The sequence below is a fragment of the Somniosus microcephalus genome, chromosome 16 (assembly GCF_052327205.1).
Source record: "Somniosus microcephalus isolate GS21.2 chromosome 16, FLI_Smic_1.0, whole genome shotgun sequence".
In the NCBI taxonomy this organism is placed as follows: domain Eukaryota; kingdom Metazoa; phylum Chordata; class Chondrichthyes; order Squaliformes; family Somniosidae; genus Somniosus; species Somniosus microcephalus.
The window spans coordinates 38,106,004-38,126,300 of record NC_141002.1 but is presented as its reverse complement, the minus strand read 5'-3'; the positions used below and the strand labels follow the sequence as shown (position 1 = coordinate 38,126,300).

The 20,297-nt window shown below is 44.8% G+C and overlaps 1 protein-coding gene across 7 annotated transcripts in view; it reads right to left on the bottom strand.

Moving 5' to 3' along the window:
- LOC147106078 (rho GTPase-activating protein 8-like) overlaps positions 1–20,297 on the bottom strand; it is an 89,796-nt gene that overhangs the window by 57,450 nt on the left and 12,049 nt on the right. For 2 of the 7 annotated variants that reach the window (XM_086008826.1, XM_086008819.1), the window contains exons 2-4: positions 6,956–7,062; positions 6,596–6,677; positions 1,242–1,385 (exon numbers count right to left, since the gene is read on the bottom strand). In XM_086008826.1, coding sequence (XP_085864952.1) covers positions 1,242–1,385; positions 6,596–6,641 — 190 coding nt within the window. In that variant the 5' untranslated portion in view covers positions 6,642–6,677; positions 6,956–7,062. Of the gene's footprint in view, positions 1–1,241; positions 1,386–6,595; positions 6,678–6,955; positions 7,063–11,200; positions 11,335–20,297 lie in introns of those variants that run through there. The other 5 variants (XM_086008821.1, XM_086008823.1, XM_086008820.1 and 2 more) reach the window with 4 other exon arrangements.

Here is a 20,297-nt window from a genome sequence, read left to right as displayed (position 1 = left end):
GATCCCAGATGCCCGGTCGAGGGTGCCGCACTTTCAGCAACTTGCAGGGCAAAATATCACGGAGATTAAACAGGCATGGGCAAGTCTAACCAAAGCAGTGTTTGGGCCGTTATGTCTTATTTTTATATTTCCATTTTAAATTCCTATGTTCACATTTAGAATGAAAACTTCCTATGTAAATTTCTCACACTGTAATTACAGCTTCCTGCCAGTGGTGGCACTGGGTGGGTGGGGGTGTGTGTGTGGGTAAGAGTGTAATTAGAGCATAACACGTTTTCAAAGGCAATGCCCATTATAGACGTGAACATAGGAATTCAGAATGGATAAAGTTGACAGATATAAATGTGTTAATCTCCTGTGCGTTGCACATGTGGAATCAAATCGAAGGGAACTTTTTGGGTCAAAATAGGGTTAGTGGATGGGGAGATAATTGGACCAAGGTGGAGGCGAGGAGCGAAGGAAGGGCAAGAGCAGAGTCAGTAGGTTTTCACATCTTCGGTTTATAATTTTTTTGTACAGCTGAATGGATTTCCTCTGAGAGTACGATCTTTCTTACAGGGTGGGTGCTCACGATTTATCCAATCTCTGGGTCGTTCTGGAGAGGGAGAATTTATTTTTTCCAAATTGTTTCAGTCCAACTGGTGAGAAGTTTGCAGCGACGTCCTCTTACAGGTCTCATTCAGCTGCAGCTAACCATAAGTGGTTCTACAGCTGGCTCTTTAATGACCCTTTTCATTGATTTCCAAGATCAAATATCATGCCAATTTTGTAAAAGATGCTCGGTGTTTCCTTATGTTTAAAACTGATTTGGTTGGGGGTTTTTTTTATATAAAAGAACCTTTTCATTACAATGTTTTCCCCTCTTACGTGATTTCAAGGTTGGTTACTTATTTTTGCTTTAAGTGGCCCCATTACATAATGTTATGTAACAAGATGCTCACAGTGTCACCCACAGGAGCATTACCGTTGGAATGTTGTGACACACGGTTTTTAATATATAATAGATTTGAAGCCAATCACAATAGATGGGCATATCTCACTGTTTCTTCATCTCAAAGTGTAATTATCTTTGTAACCTTATTCTGTTGTACTGTTTTATATTAAGTTATATCTGTTATTTTGTATACTATATTCATTTGCCTATTCAATAAATAGGAAACTCAAAACAAATCCTGTACTAATAGTTCCTAGGTCACACTATGGATAAAGGAGTAAAGACAATTTAATTTTTATTTTCCCACCTGCTACTTGGACTATTCCATGCCTTGCCACATCATAAAAAGGGTGATTGAGATCCAGGGAAGCACCTCCAGCTAATGGAGTAAGCACAGAAACAGAAGTTTCATCACTCAAAATCCTCTGTTCTTCCTCCTCTTTACAAAGTTCTGCCAAAAAAAAAAAGCTAGGTTATGGTGTATCATCACATTTATTTACATTCCCTGGGTTTCTATGGGGGAAGGAATATGGAGATGGAACGAATATGGAGAAAGTTTTACTTCCTCCCCCCCACACTCTTTCGACTGCTTCTGAAAGGTTTCCACTGCAACATTTAACACATTGTCTATGAAGGAATCCCAGTCCAGTGATCTTCGGATTAATGTAATTTTCCTTATCTTTTTAAAAAGCTTACTAGCACGTTATTTCTGTTGCTGCATATTAACAGACATTTGCTCGAATGATAGGCCTGCTGCCCTTTGTCCTATGCTAGAGCAGGAGCTAACAGGAATTTATTTGTCTGAATTGAAACTAAATTTACAAGATTAGTGAATGTACAGGTAGACTATCCTTTATCCGAAAACCTCGGGACCAGCCGTGTTTCGGTTTTCGGAAAATTTCGGATTTCGGAAGGTGGGTCGGCGGGGTCGGCGTCGGCGGGGGTGGTCCGCAGTCATGGCTTGTCCGTCGCTGCTAGCCTGGAATGCAATGAAGTTCCGCATTTCCACCAACAAGTTGTCGTGCTCGGTCGGAACAGGGGCCGTCACCGCCGCAGGCTCAGAGCTCTCGTTGCTTTCAAGCCTTTGGAAGAGAGTCAGGTGGTTCCGCGGGGGGGGGTCGGGTCGGGCGCACGACTTACGCTGACCCTCTGCTCAGCGTAAGTCGTGCGCCACTCTGGTCATGTCATGCGCACGACTTACGCTGAACGAAAAAACCTTCGGTTTTTAGAGGGTTTCGGTTTTCGGAAGTTCGGATAAAAGGTAGTCTACCTGTATTACGTATTTACGTACACTCTTCTCTTCTCTTAGGCAGCCCCTCGGAACCGAGGATGACTTGCTTCCACATTAAAAATGAGTTCGCAGGTGACTGATGAGTCCAATGCGGGACCTACAGTCTCTGTCACAGGTGGGGCAGACGGTGGTTGAAGGGGTGGGGTGCTTGGGTTGACGCGCGCTCCTTGTGCTGCCTGCGCTTGGCTTCCGCTTGCTCCCGGCGAAGAGACTCGAGGTGTTCAGCACCTTCCCGGATGCTTCTCCTCCACTTTGTGCGGTCTTGGGCCAGGGATTCCCAGGTGTCGGTGGGGATGGTACACTTCAAGGAGGCTTTGAGGGTGTCCTTGAAGCGTTTCCTCTGCCCACCTGGGGCGCTCTTGCCGTGCCGGAGCTCCGAGTAAAGCGCATGTTTTGGGAGTCTCGTATCGGGCATGCGGACAATGTGACCCATCCATCGGAGCTGATCGAAGCTCTGACCACGCTCAATGCTGGGGATGTTGGCCTGAGCAAGAACATCGACGTTGGTGCGCCTAGCCCGCCAATGGATTTGCAGGAGGCAGCGTTGGTGATACCTCTCCAGTGCTTTGAGGTGCCTGCTGTACATGGTCCATGTCTCTGAGGCAAACAGCAGGGCAGGTATCACTGCTGCCCTGTAGACCATGAGCTTAGTGCCGGGTTTGAGGCCCTGGTCTTCAAACACTCTTCCTCAGGCGACCGAAGGCTGCACTGGCACACTGAAGGCGGTGTGGTCGTCGACGTCTGCCCTTATTGACAGTAGGCTCCCGAGGTATGGAAAGTGGTCCACGTTGTCCAAGGCCTTGTCGTGGATTTTGATAATCAGGGGGCAGCACTGCGTGGTGGGCGCAGGTTGGTAGAGGACTTTTGTCTTACGGATGTTTACTGTAAGGCCTATGCTCTCGTATGCTTCGGTGAAGGTGTTTACGATGGTTTGGAGTTCGACCTCCAAGTGAGCGCAGACGCAAGCATCGTCTGCATACTGTAATTCGATGACAGAGGATGGGACGACGTTGGATCTGGACTGGAGGTGACGGAGGTTGAACAGTTTCCCGTTTGTTCTGTAAATTAGCTCCACTCCAGTGGGGAGCTTACTGAGGGCGAGATGGAGCATTGCAGCAAGGAAGATTGAGAAGAGCGTTGGTGCGATGACGCAGCCTTGCTTGACCCCGGTTCATACGTGAATTGGGTCTGTGGTGGAACCGTTGGTCAGGATCACGGCTTGCATGTCGTCGTGAAGCAGGCGGAGGATAGTGACAAACTTTTGAGGGCAGCCGAATTGGAGGAGGACACTCCATAATCCCTCACAGTTGAGTGTCGAAGGCCTTTGTGAGATCAAAGAAGACCATGTAGTGGTTGGTGCTGTTCCCCGCATTTCTCTTGTAATTGACGTGCAGTGAAGATCATGTCCATTGTGCCCCTTAGTGGACAGAATCCGCATTGCAACTCTGGGAGGAGCTCTTCGGCCACTGGGAGAAGGCGATTGAGGAGGATTCTTGCGATGACTTTCCCTGTGGCAGATAGCAGGGAAACTCCTCTGTAATTACCGCAATCGGACTTGTCACCTTTCTTGAAGATGGTCACAATTACGGCATCTGAGATCCCCTGGCATGCTCTCCTCCTTCCAGATAAGAGAAATGATTTCATGAATTCGTGCCAGTAGTGCTTCTCTGCCATGCTTTAGTGCCTCGGCGGGGATTCCATCTGCTCCCGAGGCCTTGTTGTTTTTCAGTTGTCGGATGGCCTTTTCAACCTCATGCCGGGCTGGGGTTGTGCTGAGATGGTGGCGGGTAGCATACTGTGGGATGGAGTTGAGGACACTCGTGTCGAAGACAGAGTCGTGGTTAAGGAGATCTTCGAAGTGCTCCTTCCAGCGGGCACTGACTGCTTCCCTGTCCTTGACGAGTACCTCTCCGTTCTTGGCCCGCAGTGGGGAAGGGCCTTGGGTGCTTGGGCCGTAGATGGTCTTGACTGCGCTAAAGAATCCACGCACATCGTGGTTGTCGGCTAGCTGCTGGATCTCCTGTGCTTTCTCCACCCACCATCTGTTTTTTAGATCACAAGTTTTTTGTTGGACCTCGGCCTTCAGACTTCTGTAGAGCTGCTTTCTTGCTCTCGAGTTCTGTTGCTGTTTCCAGATCAGGAACGCCTTGCGCTTGCGGCTTATTAGCTCCTGGATCTCCTGGTCATTCTCATTGAACCAGTCTTGGTGTTTCCTGGTTGAGTGACCGAGCGTCTCTTCACAGGTGTTGATTATGGAGGCTTTGAGTGCAGACCAGACGCTGTGGGCACTCTGTCTCTTCATCACTGGGAGTCATCAGGTTGTTTGAGGGGCACAGGCTGAATAGGGCTTTCTTAGCGGGGTCTTTGAGTGCTCCAGTGTTAATTTTCCTGCGGCATTGTTTCTGTTTTGGGGCTACATTGATGGAGATGACAGAGCGGATTAGGCAGTGGTCTGTCCAGCAGTCGTCAGCTCCTGTCATGGCGCGGGTGATGCGGACATCCTTGCGGTTACTCACTCGGACGATGACGTAGTCCAGCAGATGCCACTGCTTGGAACGAGGGTGCTGCCATGAAGCCTTGTACTTGTCTCTCTGACAGAACAAGGTGTTGGTTATGACGAGGCCATGTTCTAAGCATTTCGACAGGAGGAGGGTACCGTTGGAGTTGGCTTTCCCTACCCCCTCTCTGCCGATCACACCTCTCCAGAGGTCTGTGTCCTTTCCAACTCTGGCGTTGAAGTCGCCAAGGAGGATCAGCTCGTCGCCCATTGGGACTCGGGACAGGGATTGTTCGAGGCTGGAGTAGAATTCTTCTTTGGTCTCGTCTGTGGCTTCCAGTGTTGGGCGTACGCACTGATGACCGTAGCACACTGCTTTCGGGCTAGGGTGAGTTGAAGAGTCATGAGGCGCTCGTTTATACCACTAGGGGAGACTCAGACGCCCGACCAGTTCATTTTTTATGGCGAAGCCTACCCCATGGAGGCGGCGTTCTTCTTCGGGTTTGCCTTTCCAGAAGAAGGTGTAACCACCGCCTTGCTCCTTGAGCTGGCCTTCCCCTGCCCGCCGGGTCTCGCTTAGGGTGGCGATGTCAATGTCAAAGCACCTGAGCTCCCGGGCAACGATAGCAGTACGGCGTTCCGGTCTGTCACTGTTGGGGTTGTCCATGAGGGTCCTGACATTCCAGGTCCCAAACTTCATTTTAAAAAAGGGTAGAAGATGCCTGTGCGTGAATTCTTTTAACGTGGGGTGGCCGTTACACACCAGCTACCACACGGGCTTGACAGAGCAAGGTCTTGGTCCAATGGCAAGGGGGTCCAAGACGATTGGAGACCAGGCTTTGCTACAACGGCCTAGCACACACAAACATACTGCTACTGTCCTCCTCCCACCTTCCCGCAGGTCCTCTCTGCTTGGGGTTCGTAGGATGCATTGTGGTCCTCCCGATCTCGCTGTTGGCCCGTGCCGCACCTTCCCTGGGCCCCGACCCCGCTGTTGGTCCATGCTGCGCCACTCCTGCGCCTTGACCTTGCTACTGGGCTTGTCCTCGCTCCTGGGTCCCGGCCTCAGATATGAATGATGTTGTCTCTCACAGGATCAAATTAGCATGGATATTCTCGCTTTGGGAGCGAAGTACAGGAAACTTTGTGCTATCCGGCACCGACGGGACTGAGCTGTTGCCGTCCCATCAAAACTGCAGGACAAACCAGCGCTAATGTTGAAACATACGGAGATTTTGAGCTCCGTATCTGGCAACAAACCCTGTTGCTTAGCAACAGCTTCTAAACAGTCGGCCGTACCTTGCAAGCGTCTCTGTAGCTTAGCAACAGCTTCAGCGAGACCTTGCAGAGCCTGACTGGTGAAAAAAAAGCAACGAGAAGAAAAAAAAAACTAACGAAACGGCTCCTGATTTTTGCCAGTGGCTCGAGCATTCCGGACAGTTAACCTCCGGATAAACCAAAGTTTCCTGTAGCTGCAAGATGGCTCCTGTGCTGGCAGCTCCCTAGGGAGCTCCTTTGCCATCCTTGACAATCCATTGCCATCCTTTGCTCTCTTTCCCCCCAGTCTCCTCTCTTCTGCTGTTTAAGCTCCCCTGGCTCTAATAGTGGGTGCATTTTATCCCCAACAGCAAGTTCAAGCTGCAAGGTTAAAGTTACCTGAGCCAACTGCCCATCCCCCAACTATGCCTGTTCTTTGTTCTCAGTGAGCACTGGCTCTTCACTTAAACTTACGTACACTATACAACAGAACACCAACATATGACACTCAGAGAAATAGGACAAGCGTTTGCAGCTACCAACCCAGTGCACCGAGCTTCTGCTAGGGGAGGGAGGAACAATAAAAAAAAGAGAAAGGAAGTTCATCTTCACCCACTGTCCTGCATCTCTTGGTAACTGCGTTGACAGAAGCCGAGGGGCATATTATCTCTTGCTGCGGACAGTGAACAGTAATCCAACTGTGGAATGGAGAGAAATTAACACTTCAAAAGAAAGAGACTGTACATTATCTTCATATAAAAAACAACTTACTGGGAGTCTTGTTAGTCAAGATGTCTCTAATATTACCTTTTAACATCCTTATTGTGAAAGGCTCTGGCAATGCCAACAGTCCCCACCACTCTTAATTGCTTCACACCACCCATGTTTGCATGTAGGAATTTTGAACATTCCTGTCAAATTCCCAAGAACTGAACTCACTCACAAAGTTAGACATTACTCCTAGATCAACATTTACCTTTCTCAGCCAACTGCTCCAGGTTCATGTCAGCTCCTTGGATTGCACTGAATGTTGTACAGATGCCTTTCTCCAATGAAGAATCACACTTTTGATTAAATTAGAAACTGAAAAGAAATATGAATATTTTTAAAAACACATTGAGACAGACTAGGTTAGTCTATTAGTACCAGCAATGATTTTCCCTCCTCTCCAACAAATGGACATATATGCCGAGTCACAATTCATTGCAAGCCTGACTCAAATAAATTGGTGAGTCATTCATATCAAATTCAGTTAGTTTCATTATTGCTTATTTCATTACCGTGTTCCTATTCGGATTGAACTATTAGAAATTCAAAACTCTCCTAAATGAGATTAAGGTACTCTCTCACACAGCCCAAAACTAAAAGAACTATACACTGAAAATTAGCATCCTTCTATTAGCAAAGGACTTTTTTGAAGGAAAAAAAAAGGTTCCACCCCACAACTTATTATAAATATAATAGAGCAATCAATACAGAGGCTGCATGTTCCTTCTGCTGACAGAGAACTGATCTGCACCAAGTCTCAAGAATTAATGCTGATTAATATTGGAGAAGTGTCCTTGAAACATTGTCAACATTGTAATATCAGCAAATAGTGATGGTATTTGCCTGTTTGATTATGATGCCTTACCAGCATATTTGCCCGATTGATTATTTATGCCTGACCAGCAGAGGGCATGAGAGAGACAAGCAGTTTAGTTTTAGATGGATCTCTAAGATGGTGTCTCCTGTAATGCTGTTAACTGAGTTGAACATACTTTAGAGAAAAAGTCATTCTCTTTCATGAATGTGTCGTCATTGAACCCACATACAAATCAATACAAACATCAGCTGCATAGTTGCCTACTGTCTGCTTTTTGAGCAGACAGACAACTTTTCTGCACTGTCTAACAGATAGGGCATATGTTGGTGAGCTTAATTGTCTTTCCTCATTTTTCTTATGTGCACAGCTAAAGTGATCAAAATACAGGCCATATGCAAATTGTCAAAGAAATATGATTATAAAGTTTTTAAAATTTGAAACAGCACAATCTTTCACAAAGTGTTTCAGCAGCTCACTGCACCATTGAGTTTAGCCAGCACTGCCTCTGGTGAGGAGGCCATTTAGCGTGCTGCTACTGAAGGTTGGTGTTACTTTGGAAGTTCAGTCAGGACTTTTGCTGCTAGTTTTCATCTGCCTTATTTAAAGTACTGCTTTGCACTGGAGACATGAATTTTCCAATGGGAATCCCTCCATTAAGCTAAGAAGAGGAGGAGGAGGAGTATATGTAGGAGGCTAGATTGCAGGCTCTTAGTGTGAAGCATCTTCCTTACATGCACATACGTACTCACCAGGATCGACAGAACAAGTAGGTCCTATTTAAACTTTTCTGGCCATGAGTGACCTAGAAGGCCGAGCTTCGCCCTGGAGGCTATTGGGGAGATATAACAACTGCTGGGTGCAGATCTGCAGCCCACTGCCACTAAAACAGTATTGTCTGTACTATCAAGGTCATTGCTGCTCTGAGTTTCTTTGCAACGCTATTCTTCCAGACAGCATCTCGTGATCTTTGCCACAATGCTCCTTGTAAGCTGTGCGACTGCACATCGCTCCAGGGAACCCACGCAGCCGGCTTTTCAATACAAAAACCATGTAGGAGTGGTATTTTGAATAGCCCGCGCGCGCCAAACAAAATTAGAGGGAACATTGGCCACAACACCCAGGTAGTGCTCACCACAGCATCAGGAAGGTCACTGATGCTTTGGTCAGGAGGACTATGCCATTCATATCCAGGGAGAGGGAGAGAGTGACAAGGCTCCTATTAGGTACAAGGAGCAATTGATAGGACTTTAAAACCGTCCAACGCATTACCGGCACCCAGCTACCGACCATAGAGCACATATACCAGAAACGCTGTTTACGGAGGTCACGGACCATCATCAAAGACCCTACCCACCCCAGCCACAGTCTGTTCGCCCTCCTGCCATCTGGGAGACACTACAGCTGCATTCACACCCGAACGACCAGATTTAGGAACAGCTTCTTTCCCAGGGCTGTCATCCTACTGAATTCCACAAATAAACTCTAAAGCCTGCACATCTGCCAATGCACTTTATTATGTTTATGTTAATGTATTACAAGCCAAATGAATGTTGAATGTTTAAATGTCTTAATCTAAATGTACACTCTCGGGAGCCGCAAGCCTACATTTCGTTGTACTGCACTTGTGTACTAACAATGACAATAAAGTTGATTATGATTATGATGGGATATAAGGTCTATGTGACAATTTTCTTAATTTTATGTATAAGGAAGGCTTTCATTCTGTTAACCGTCCAGCAAGTTTGGAATGCCAATCACTTTATCCTGCACATCAATGATACTCACAAAACTGTTATGGTGCCTTCATCATGTCATAATTCACCATGCCAACGCTCATGATTTGTAAATTGATTGTTGATCAGGGCTACCCTCTAAAAAGTCAAGGCTGATGACTCTAGTAAGGCTGCCACAGACAGAGGACCACAATGAGGTCCATGGTACTACAAGAAGTATCATACAGTAGACCATAGGAACTCAAGTCCTGTTTTAGGTGCCTGGGTAAACCTGGTAGAGCCCTGCAATGCAGTTCAGCAAGAGTCTCCAGAATTATTGTAGCTTGTTGCTTTCTGTATGACGTTTCACAATGAAGTCTTGCTGCTTCCAGAAGCTGAAGGTGATCCAGACCCGCCAAAAAGTGAAAGCATACACAGAAATAAACTGAGAACTCTAAGTGCACAAGCCATGTTTACTTTACACAACATATCTACCAAAAAGTGCCAAAAATTCCAATCACCTCATCTACAACTACCTCTAAACACCATGTCTACCCTTTATGCCAGCTAATTTATTGCTTGTGCTGATAATTTACTACTACTAGTGAGATGAGGTTGCACAGTGGGTGGCTGGGACTGTCCCCTTGAGGCCCGAAATGACTCGGATTCCAGCTGTCCTCGAGCGACCAGCTGCTGGCAGCTTTTATCTTGAAGAGGCTCCCTCATGTGTAGGCTTTGGAGGGAGCCTTAAGGCAGCAGGCTCTGCCACCATCTGGAGATACAGTGACATCTGCACTCACTACTTACAGCCACTGGTGCTGGGCACCGGCTCATGAGCTAATTGTTGGTGTCAGTACAGATTGACTTGTCCCAACCAAGTCTTGCAAGGACTGTGAAAGCATTCTGTTCAAAGCATCTATGGCAGCTGCACTGTCAGCTCCACTCCAGAAGCCACTAATGTTCTCTGAAACATTTCCTGGCATCTTGGATGCTGCAGAAACCTCCCGGACTGCCACAGTCTCCAGAGCGTTCTTCAGGTTGTGGTAAACTTCCAGAGTTGCAGATGCAGATAGAGGATATCTCCCATTTATCTCAACCAATATGTATGGAAAATATCTCCACTGCCTGCACATAAGATTGATGTTCCCTAATCATAGCTCTTTGGACAACAGGACCTCTGAGATCTGGGTCCCTAGGCTACTCAGCCGAAGGTGGTCATTTCTCCACCCTCTGTGGAGGAAGTGGCATTCTCCCTCTCTTCCACTCCCAGCTCCTCGTGCCCACTAGCGCTCAGTGCCTCACCCAATGAAAACCCCTTTGACACACTATCTACTTCTTCCCAAGTGGGTGTCTCTGTGCTGGTGCTTGCACAAGTATAATACCACGACGAAATTGGTGAGGAAGTGGCTTTAGATCTGGCAGTATATTCCCCATTGGGAGTGCCTGGGTGATCATTGCTGTGACAAGCCTTTTCCTATACGGCACCCTATGATGTAAAACACAGACAGAATGACATTCTCCTTTAAAGAAGTATCCTGGAACTCCCTCCCTAAAGGCACTGTGGGAGTACCTTCACCTCATGGACTGCAGCGGTTCAAGAACACGGTTCACCACTAATGTTCCCCCTAAGCTGTGCGGCTGCGCAGCGATTGTGAGGTCCCACACAGGCCGCTCACCAGCTGTTCCACTGGAAAAGATACCGTGCATGTGTGACAAATTTAAAGGGACCGCGCACCTAAAGTAAAAATTAGAGGGAACACTGCTCACCACCACCTTCGAGGGCAATTAGGGATGGGCAATAAATGCTGGCCTTGCTAGCGATGCCCACATCCCATGAATGAATAAAAAAAGCTCAGTGCAAGAGTATTACAATACTTTGAGAAAGCACATAAAGCGGAGACCACCTACAATGAGCAGTTCCTACCTTCTCCTATCATCTCTCCCTCTCCCACAAGCTGTCCTCTCTGCTGGCCCACAACCGGCAGCATCTTTTCTCCATTCACACTCAAGATCTTCAGCACTGCTACTGCTCCTCCAGTTATATTTCTGTGACACTGGTTTTAGGCCAGCTTTTCCTTGGAGGGACAGAAGACAATGTTCAGGGCATGCGAGTGGCACAGGAACTTTCCCCCCATTAGTAAGTGCATCCCATGATGATGTGATGTGGAGGTACACTGCCAAAGTGTTTTTGAGTAAAGAACTTGAGCTTGAATGTTTGCAGAGGTTACCTTTTGCAGAAGGGAGTTCCCCAACACACAGATGCCGAGAAATAAAGTGTACAAAAGGTCAGGAGCTGATTGAAGACATTTTAAGCGACAAAGAACGTGTACTGGCAACAGTGCTTTGACATATCTTGACCATCCTTGTGAGGTCACTGAACCTCTTCTTGCACTGTGTGGCAGTTTGTGGGGTAGTGTGGGTTGCACTGACTGCCTCTGCCACCTCCTTCCAGTCAGGCTGCACCACTGTCTTACGGGGCTCCCTGCCCTCAGCATCCAACAGTCGGTCTCTTCCGAACCTCATTTCAGAGATTCAATTAAAAATCTGTGGTGCTTCCATCTGCTGATTCAAACATTTTCCTTCCTACTGTTGCTCAGAAAGTGATGCGCCCCTTTAACTGGCTGCAGCCTTTTAAAGACAGCACCAGAACTGAATTTCCCTCCAGTCAATGATAACCCTATCAAGAACAGGGTTACCGCTCAAAACCTGCCCTGATGGCAGTGGGTTAATGGCAGATTAACTTGGGTGGGCTGTATTCCCATTCCATCTCTAACCCACCAATGGGAGGAGAATTCAGCCTTCCATGTCTGTATAGCCCTGTAGTAACTAGATCAATGATAATAAATGTTATGATGAATTCAGAAATCAACTCCAGAAACATGGGGCAGGAAGGAGGGAATAATGAATAAGCCTGCTCCAAATACTCTAAAAATACCAGTGAATATTTATTTATTGTAGACTTCCAATGACTTAACAGAACATGCAAAATAATAGTAAAAATAGCCAGGAAGTTTGGAGGCTAAAAGAACATTTCACACGGAGAGACACAGGAAATTGATTTTGTTTCAGAATTACATTTTCTGTTCCTCAATGATAATGCTACATCTCACTTATGATATATGTACCAGATCACAAGCTTTTCATTAAGTTTTCTTGCCTGAACAGAATGAAAATGAAATGTACTGCACAGTGTGTCTTCTTTCACAACACTGAACTGCTTTTGATATTTAAATTGAAGGATTTATTTTAAAAACTGTGTTGCCAGAGAGATAAAATGCAGTTCGCTTGCAATTTGATTACTCCATAAATGGATTTTATGAAACACAATAGAAGATAAATAAATTGCCTGTCACGAGATGCAGGGAGAGAAAAAAACTACAGCATTAATATTTCAAAGACAATATCTAATCTAGCATCATTAAAAAGTACTTCAGCAAATGTTTGGCATAATACTGTATAACCATATTGTAAATAGATTTGCATTAAAGTGTTTACTACTAATTGTGCAAATAATATTTACATTTTTAGCAATGTATGTATTTTAACATATACAGTATTCCCATTATTAAAAGTACTTCAGATTGAGAGTTTTAAAAACCCATCAAAAAAATCCCTAACTCTCTGTCTTCTCACATTTTGAATTAAAAATCCAAGGAAAACAAACTGGCTAAAAAAAATGCCCATCAGATGATATGTCAGCACTTTGCAATTCTACACTCCCTGGCCAGTTTAAAAAATATATACAATATAGCTTTGAGTATTCCTTTATGTACACTAGGGATGTTACTGGATTTCCCACATTTTTGCACACAGAATACACTGCAGTGTAAAACCACAGTTTTCTATTAACTTATAGAGCCTAGAGTGTCTCCACAGGATCTCAGGATGTTTCCGTATATCACTGACTCAAGCTGGAATATAGTTCCACGGGTACTAATTGTTAAGTCTGTGGGTTGTATTATAAATAATCACAGACTCCACTGTTAACAAAATAAAACACGTCTTTACTATTCAGAGGCTCGGGCGATTCTGCCCTAGTTAACGTATCACAACCCTTATATACTGGTGTGGTCACTATCGGTATTACAGTATACATGAGCCAATAGATAGTGCCACCCTAAAGTAGTGCTCTTAAAGGCGAACGGTTACATTCTATAGTTCCCTTAAAGGTAAACGGTTACATACACAACACTCCTCCCTTCCTAGCTTATTACTTACAGAATCCCGTTAAACATACAATCTTCAACTTTATATAAACAGTTTGCAGATATACTCTCGATGGAGTCAACGTCATATAACAATTTACAGATATACTCTCAATGGAGTCAACGTCATATAACAGTTTACAAACATACTCTCAGTGGAATCAGTTTACAGGTTCAGTCTCTGTGGGAACAGTTCATAAATTCAGTCTCTGGTATTAATTCGTTCCAGACAGCATCCTCCATAGCCTTTTTTTAACAGCTTGTACTTTCGTCCTGTTGAACCAGCAGTGCGGACTTATACAACCCACTGGCTGTCTTGATAATGTCCCTGGATTTTTTTTACAAATTTAGCACCTTTCGTAGTGTTCGGACTGAGGTAGTAGAAGTAATAATATTTTAAACAGTTATTATTTTCTGCTTCTTCTTTTTCTTTTCTGCCTTTTTGAAACTCTCCGAGCTCTTTTCCCGGCTGCCATCTGTAGCGCCACCAACTCTCTATGTTCCTTAGACCTTAAGTGCTCTTCCTCGGATGTCTGCCCTTCCTTCCCTCCTGGCCTCATTTGTGCGTTCAATCCTTTCCCTTCCTTCAGGGATTTCGTTATCAGGCTATTTAATCCTTCTACTGAAGTAGCTGTTTCCCCATTCTCCTGTTCCCCTGGACGTAATTCAGCGTACTCCTCCATTTCATCCATCATTTTCTCCAATGCTTTCATCTTCTCTTCCTCTTGTACTTTGGCTTCCAGTGCTTGGAGAAGTTGCGCCTCGATGCTCTCTAGCTCATGTTCAGGGCCCATTCCCAGTTGAAACTGTTCTTCAAGTCGGTCAACCTCGGTAATTGCCGCCTCATATTTGTCTTGGGCTTCCTTCCATATTTTTATGAGTTCTGCCATGTCTTTCACCTCTACATCCTCATCTATGTATGGAACTTCTACCGATGAGTCTGTCTTGGCCCTGAGCTCCTCAAGAATTTCCTGCAGCCTTTGGACTTCTTGCTCATGTTCAACCTTTAGTTGCTCATATACTTCCAACGAAACTAGCTTTTCGGAGGTTGCTGAGTTAACCCCCTCCAGAATTGTAGTCTGGGCCTGTTCATACTGTTTTTTCAACTTCTCGCACTCTGCTTGTAAGGAGTCGTAGAGAAGAACTGGAATAAAATCCTGGCTTCCTGAAGATTCCTCTTCATTTGTTTCTTTCGCAATTTCCTGTTGGAGTTCAGCCAAGGCTGCTATGCTATCTGCCTCTCGAAGTCTCACTGCCATCAACTCTTCTTTATTCTTGCAGTCCATCTCAGCCATTTCCCGTTTACTTTCATTTAACTGAGTGAGTAGTCCCTTATTTTGGGCGGAGAGATATTGCACCTTCTCATGTAGACCCTTGCACTCCTTCTCTGCTTGACATAGCTGATTACCGCTGATTTGGTTCTGCGTTTCAAGTTCCAACATCCTTTGCTTAGCTTCTTTCAGTTTCGCCCCTATAAGCTCCTCTTGCAACATGGCCACATTATTCTCATCAGGTAAAGAAGCGTTTCTCTTTTCCATGTCCAAGATTTGTTTCTGCATCTCCTTAAGAGCACCCTGTGATTCAACTTCTCTTAACTTTGCCTGCACTAGCTCCGTCTCTAATTGCAGAACAAAATCCTCAGTGCAGCGTGATTTGCCCTTCTGCTGTATCTCTAGATCATGCAAATATTCTAACCCCTGAACATCATCAGGGAGATGTGATCGGTAATTGGTCACGATGGCTCTATGGTCGCTCTCTGCTTGAGCCAGTAGGTTCTGTTGTCTTTCCAGACTCTCCCATTCGGTGTCATAGAACTTTTTCATTGTTTTCATCTCTTGTACGAGGCGGTAACTTAATTGTTCTAATTGTTGTTGTACTTTGAAATAGCGTTGAGTTCGAGCCCGGTGTTCCTCCGTAATGCATATGTCTGTAGCTTGAACAGACTCAGAATTCTCTGTCTTTATGCACGCCATCGATTTTCCAACCTTAGTCCGTGAGTTAATGTTAACCTTGTTTTTCATACATAAGCTGGACTTATCGTCTTCCGGCTCAGAGTCTGAGCTGCTTGTCTGCACCGAGTCCTCACTCGTCATTGCTTGTCGGTAGTGCCATTCCATGTCTATTTTCTTGATCCACTCCCGTCCTAGAAGTGGTGGTCCTCCCTCAGGTAGTACGTACAAATTCATTCTTGGGTGTACTTTACCCCTATCTCTCACCTTGACTCTTATTTTCCCCATGGGGTATACGCGATGCCCCGTGTATGTCTGTAATACGAACTTGGTATTTCTTAAGGGTATGTGAGAGAATAGTCGGTGGTAGTCCTTTTGGTTGATGACTGATACAGCTGATCCCGTGTCCAGCTCCATTCGTACTTGGACTCCAGCTATTTTTAGTGTGACCCAGATCGTCTGTAGATCAGTTACTTTACCCACATTGTGGATTCTCAGACTATCCAACTCCTGGCTGTTTGGGTCTGAGTCTGAATTTTGTTCGTCTGAACTCTTTTCAGCCACCTGATGCACCTTGTTGTACTTTTCTTGTGGTGGTGGCTTCCTTTGTTTGTTGGTCTTCTTTCTGGACCTGCATACCTTCGCGATGTGACCCAGTTTGCCACATTTCCTGCACTCTTGATTCTTAAACCAGCACTGATTCTGGTCGTGCGTTGTCTTTCCACAACGGTAGCATTTGGAAATGCTTGCAGTAATTTGATCCTTCAGCACTGCTACGATCTCTTCGAAGGTCTGGTCCACTGGTTTAACTGGTGCTATTAGATGTTTCAAGAGCCCGTATGTTTTTGCTCCCATCGAATTTAACAAAGTTATTGCCTTGGCGTATATGGCTACGCAATATATTCCTATGCATTCCCCATACGTGGCCCTGTCTTCTATTTCAGCATTAAAATCATTAATATTTCCTCGCTTAGGCATCTTCTTCTCTTTCCGAGAACAGCACAAGTATTTCTTTACTTATTATTAATTTTCTTCTCTTCTTGAGAACACCACAAGTATTGCTTTACTTATTTCTTGTTTCTGAAAATTCTAATTAATTTTCTTCTCTCTTCTTGAGAACACCACAAGTATTGCTGTACTTATACTTATTTTCCCTCTCTTCTTGAGAACACACCAGCCTATCTGAAAAATCTTATTACTTTCCTGAAATTCTTAATAATTTCCAAGATGGCGGTTTCCCGCTTCTTCCTTCTTCTTCAGCGGTTTCCCCGCGAAAAATGGCGGCTTTCCCGCGCTTCTCGCTCTCCCCGCCCACTTCGATGGCGGTTTTCCCGCGCTTCTCGGCGCTCTCCGCCCACTTCAATGGCGGTTATCACCCGTTCCCCGACGCTGACTTTCAGGCCGAGTGCGGGCCTTATCAGCGGATGCGATCGATGGCCCGGCTGCGCCTCGCACTTGAAAGCGGCCCCCGGCCTCTGGCTCACCCGCTCGCGCGGCTCTTGCTCGCTCCCTCCCGGGCTCTGGCTTACCCGCTCGCGCGTTTCACCGCGGCTCTTATCAGGGATTGCGATCGCCCTGTCTTTGCAGCCAACGCTGCGGCTTACCCACGAGGTTATGGAGGCTTCAGGGTCCTAATGCCTGTCGCTTCCAGCCTGTCGGTTCCAGACTGGTGAGGATTGAAACCTCTCCAACGTCCTGTCTTCGGACGAAGCCGCCGTGGAACAACTGCCGCAGGGTTCGAATCCTGACTCGTCGCCAATGTTAAGTCTGTGGGTTGTATTATAAATAATCACAGACTCCACTGTTAACAAAATAAAACACGTCTTTACTATTCAGAGGCTCGGGCGATTCTGCCCTAGTTAACGTATCACAACCCTTATATACTGGTGTGGTCACTATCGGTATTACAGTATACATGAGCCAATAGATAGTGCCACCCTAAAGTAGTGCTCTTAAAGGCGAACGGTTACATTCTATAGTTCCCTTAAAGGTAAACGGTTACATACACAACACTAATCATCCTCGATACCAGCAAAAATTATCCTTTTTCATATTCAGGCTATTTGACTGCAGGGGCATCAAAGCGGAGCTTAATGCTGTCCTCAGACAACATCCATAGCAGGGTTTACTGGATGAAAACCAATAACAAGAGCCCTGACTGATGTTTGATAGAGCGTAGAGGTGTTGAGAGTTTATCTGCAGTGCCCCACCACCAGTTAATCTAAACTGGGTAGTTCTCTTATCAATGTACTCTTTCAGGGAGCAGCACTTCTTAAAACTATTTTCTACCGCATGTCCCCCGCATCCCTGTCTATACAAGTGGATCTTAAAAAATATATTTTTATTGAAAACATTGAATGCTAATGGTGTATTTGAATGAAATTGTCTTGGAGGACAGAGTGACTGAGCCTAGTTATGTGGGAGATCTAAAACAACACAATAACCACAAAAATCAATGAAGCACCTCAGGTTAATAATGACTGCAACTCTGATGTTAGTTCTGTCACGCTGTCAGGTCCAGCAATATCTGCAAACTTGATCCTTTGATAATGCTACCATCACTCACAGCTTAAAAGAAAACAAAACACAAAACTATGCTAAAAAGCAAAAGGGTTCCTGATGGAGAAAATTAACATATAGGAGGGCATTTACGTTGGCTAGTAAAAGACTTGGGTTTCCTGGAGTTTGAAATTTGTGTTTTTTTTTAAGAAAGTGACTAACCCAGAGAATCAGGGGAATAATTAACATAATTAGTATACAGGAGAATTGGGGCGTGGATCAGTAAATTGCACGTTTAAATAAATGTGTGTGGTTACACCCTTAGCTTAACAGAATAGGCAATGATTTAAAATGGGTTGGAAACACTATGGTTGAGAGAAGTGCGAGGGCTGTTTGAAAATGTTAAATTTATATATATTATATTAATATTTGTAAGGAAGGCGGAGAGGATACTATGTTGTTTCTTTTTTTTTAAGGAAAGAGTACACCCAGGAACTGGCACCAGATTGCCTTCTTAACTAAAGAGTAGAAATATGGTTAGGGTATTTATACTTTACAAGTTTGCCTCAGTCAGCATACTTGCTGCCAGAGCAAAGCAACATTATTGCTGGCGTAGGCACGATAAAAATAACCCCTTGGGAGAGTATTTTACCTGATGCCTACAACGGCTAGATGCTGCCAATTGCCATTGCTGCCAATAGGTTTAGTTGGAGTCTGTCATTTTGGGTCTGGCTACAGGCTAACTGACCTATAGAGGTCAACAATGTACAACCTGCACGACGAGTCTGTATTGGCAAAATTGCAAATGTAAATTTGCACCAAGGTCTCATGTGTGAATCACCATTGTTGTCAAATACACCCCACAGTATAAAATGTCAGCAGCCAGGGATCTGGGCTACATCACACAGCCATCCTTAATGGCAGTGCTTCGGAAATATAACATCCAAGAACTTTGATATCTCAACATTATACAGAACAGCTTCCAACAGAGTGATTGTGCGTATGTGTCTTGGTTACCATTAGTCTAAAATTCACTGCATTTATACTGCAGGCTGGATGGCTGCATGTGCAAAGTGGTTTAAAAATCACAATAGCATCTGCCATTTCCAGCCCTGAACCTTCCCTGATGGTTGACATAGACCAGAGAGAAGGTGCCCATGCAGCCAGTGATAGCCATTTAAGCCAGCACAGGGTAGAAAAACACTGCCAGCGCAGCATCAAAGTCAGGCTGCCACCAGTGGTAGCTCTAATACAAACACAGCACCTTATTAAAGTGGTCAACGGGGAGCAGTGCTCAAACAGGGAGTGCAATTGCAACACCAGAGGCCCACAATTTCTATTGCTAGAATGGCGGGACCTGGCATTGTGCTGATAGTATTAAATGGAGAGCCAACAATAGCCGAACTGTGGGTCCCCAATGTCACTGGGTCTCTATAGATTGGATCATTTATATTAAAAGACCATATTGTTGATGATGAAAGAACCACACATCTGCTGTCCACAGCACTTCATTAATTAAAACTGCATTAGTAACCAGTTTGTTTGATGTTGAGGTCCACACACTGGTCAGTTCTTTGCATAACCCAATTTGCCACCTTTCATATGCCACTTTTCCTAGTCTCCAGTTCAAATATGTGAGCTCTTGCTTTATATTAGCTATATGTTTTGTTAAACTGAACTTTATCACACATTCTGTAATTAGAATAGATGTTATGTTGTCTCATCATTGTGCCTGCTCAGTGTATAAATATGGAAAAGTATTTTGCAACACTAGCCCATTAGAGGATTTCTGCTATTAAACATGGCGAGTGACTTCCGTCAAATTCTTACTTCCTTTTGAAGGTTAGGTTCACAAGAAGCATGTGAGTAATGAATCATAAACCATCACTGGGAGCTGGACATGAAAATTCAATTTTATGGGGTTTTCATAACTCTTAGTTATACAAATTCTGATCTAATCAGCTTTCTCCATACATGTAAAAACAGTCTCGTTTTGCCTATTTAATTATTTACTAAGAAAAATCCTTACGTCATCAACATACAAGGCATCATTCAAGTCCCGTGGTTTGTTGGGTTTATTTAAATACTTGCAAACAATGCAGGAAATTTAAACGTTGCTTTCTACATGTTGACAATGCTGACAACTGCCAGCTCCCTTGTGGTTCGGCTCTACAAGCTGTTTAGACATGTACCTGTACTTAAAGATGTGACTTTTTAAAATATTGTGCAATAAAGTGGAACTACAAACTTTCAGCAAAAGCCAATAATTACGTTAACGATACACATGCCTGGCCTTACCCTTCTCATGGAAACAGTCTGAAGACAGTGTTCAAACAGGTGGCGGAGAACCAAAGTTACACATTAATAA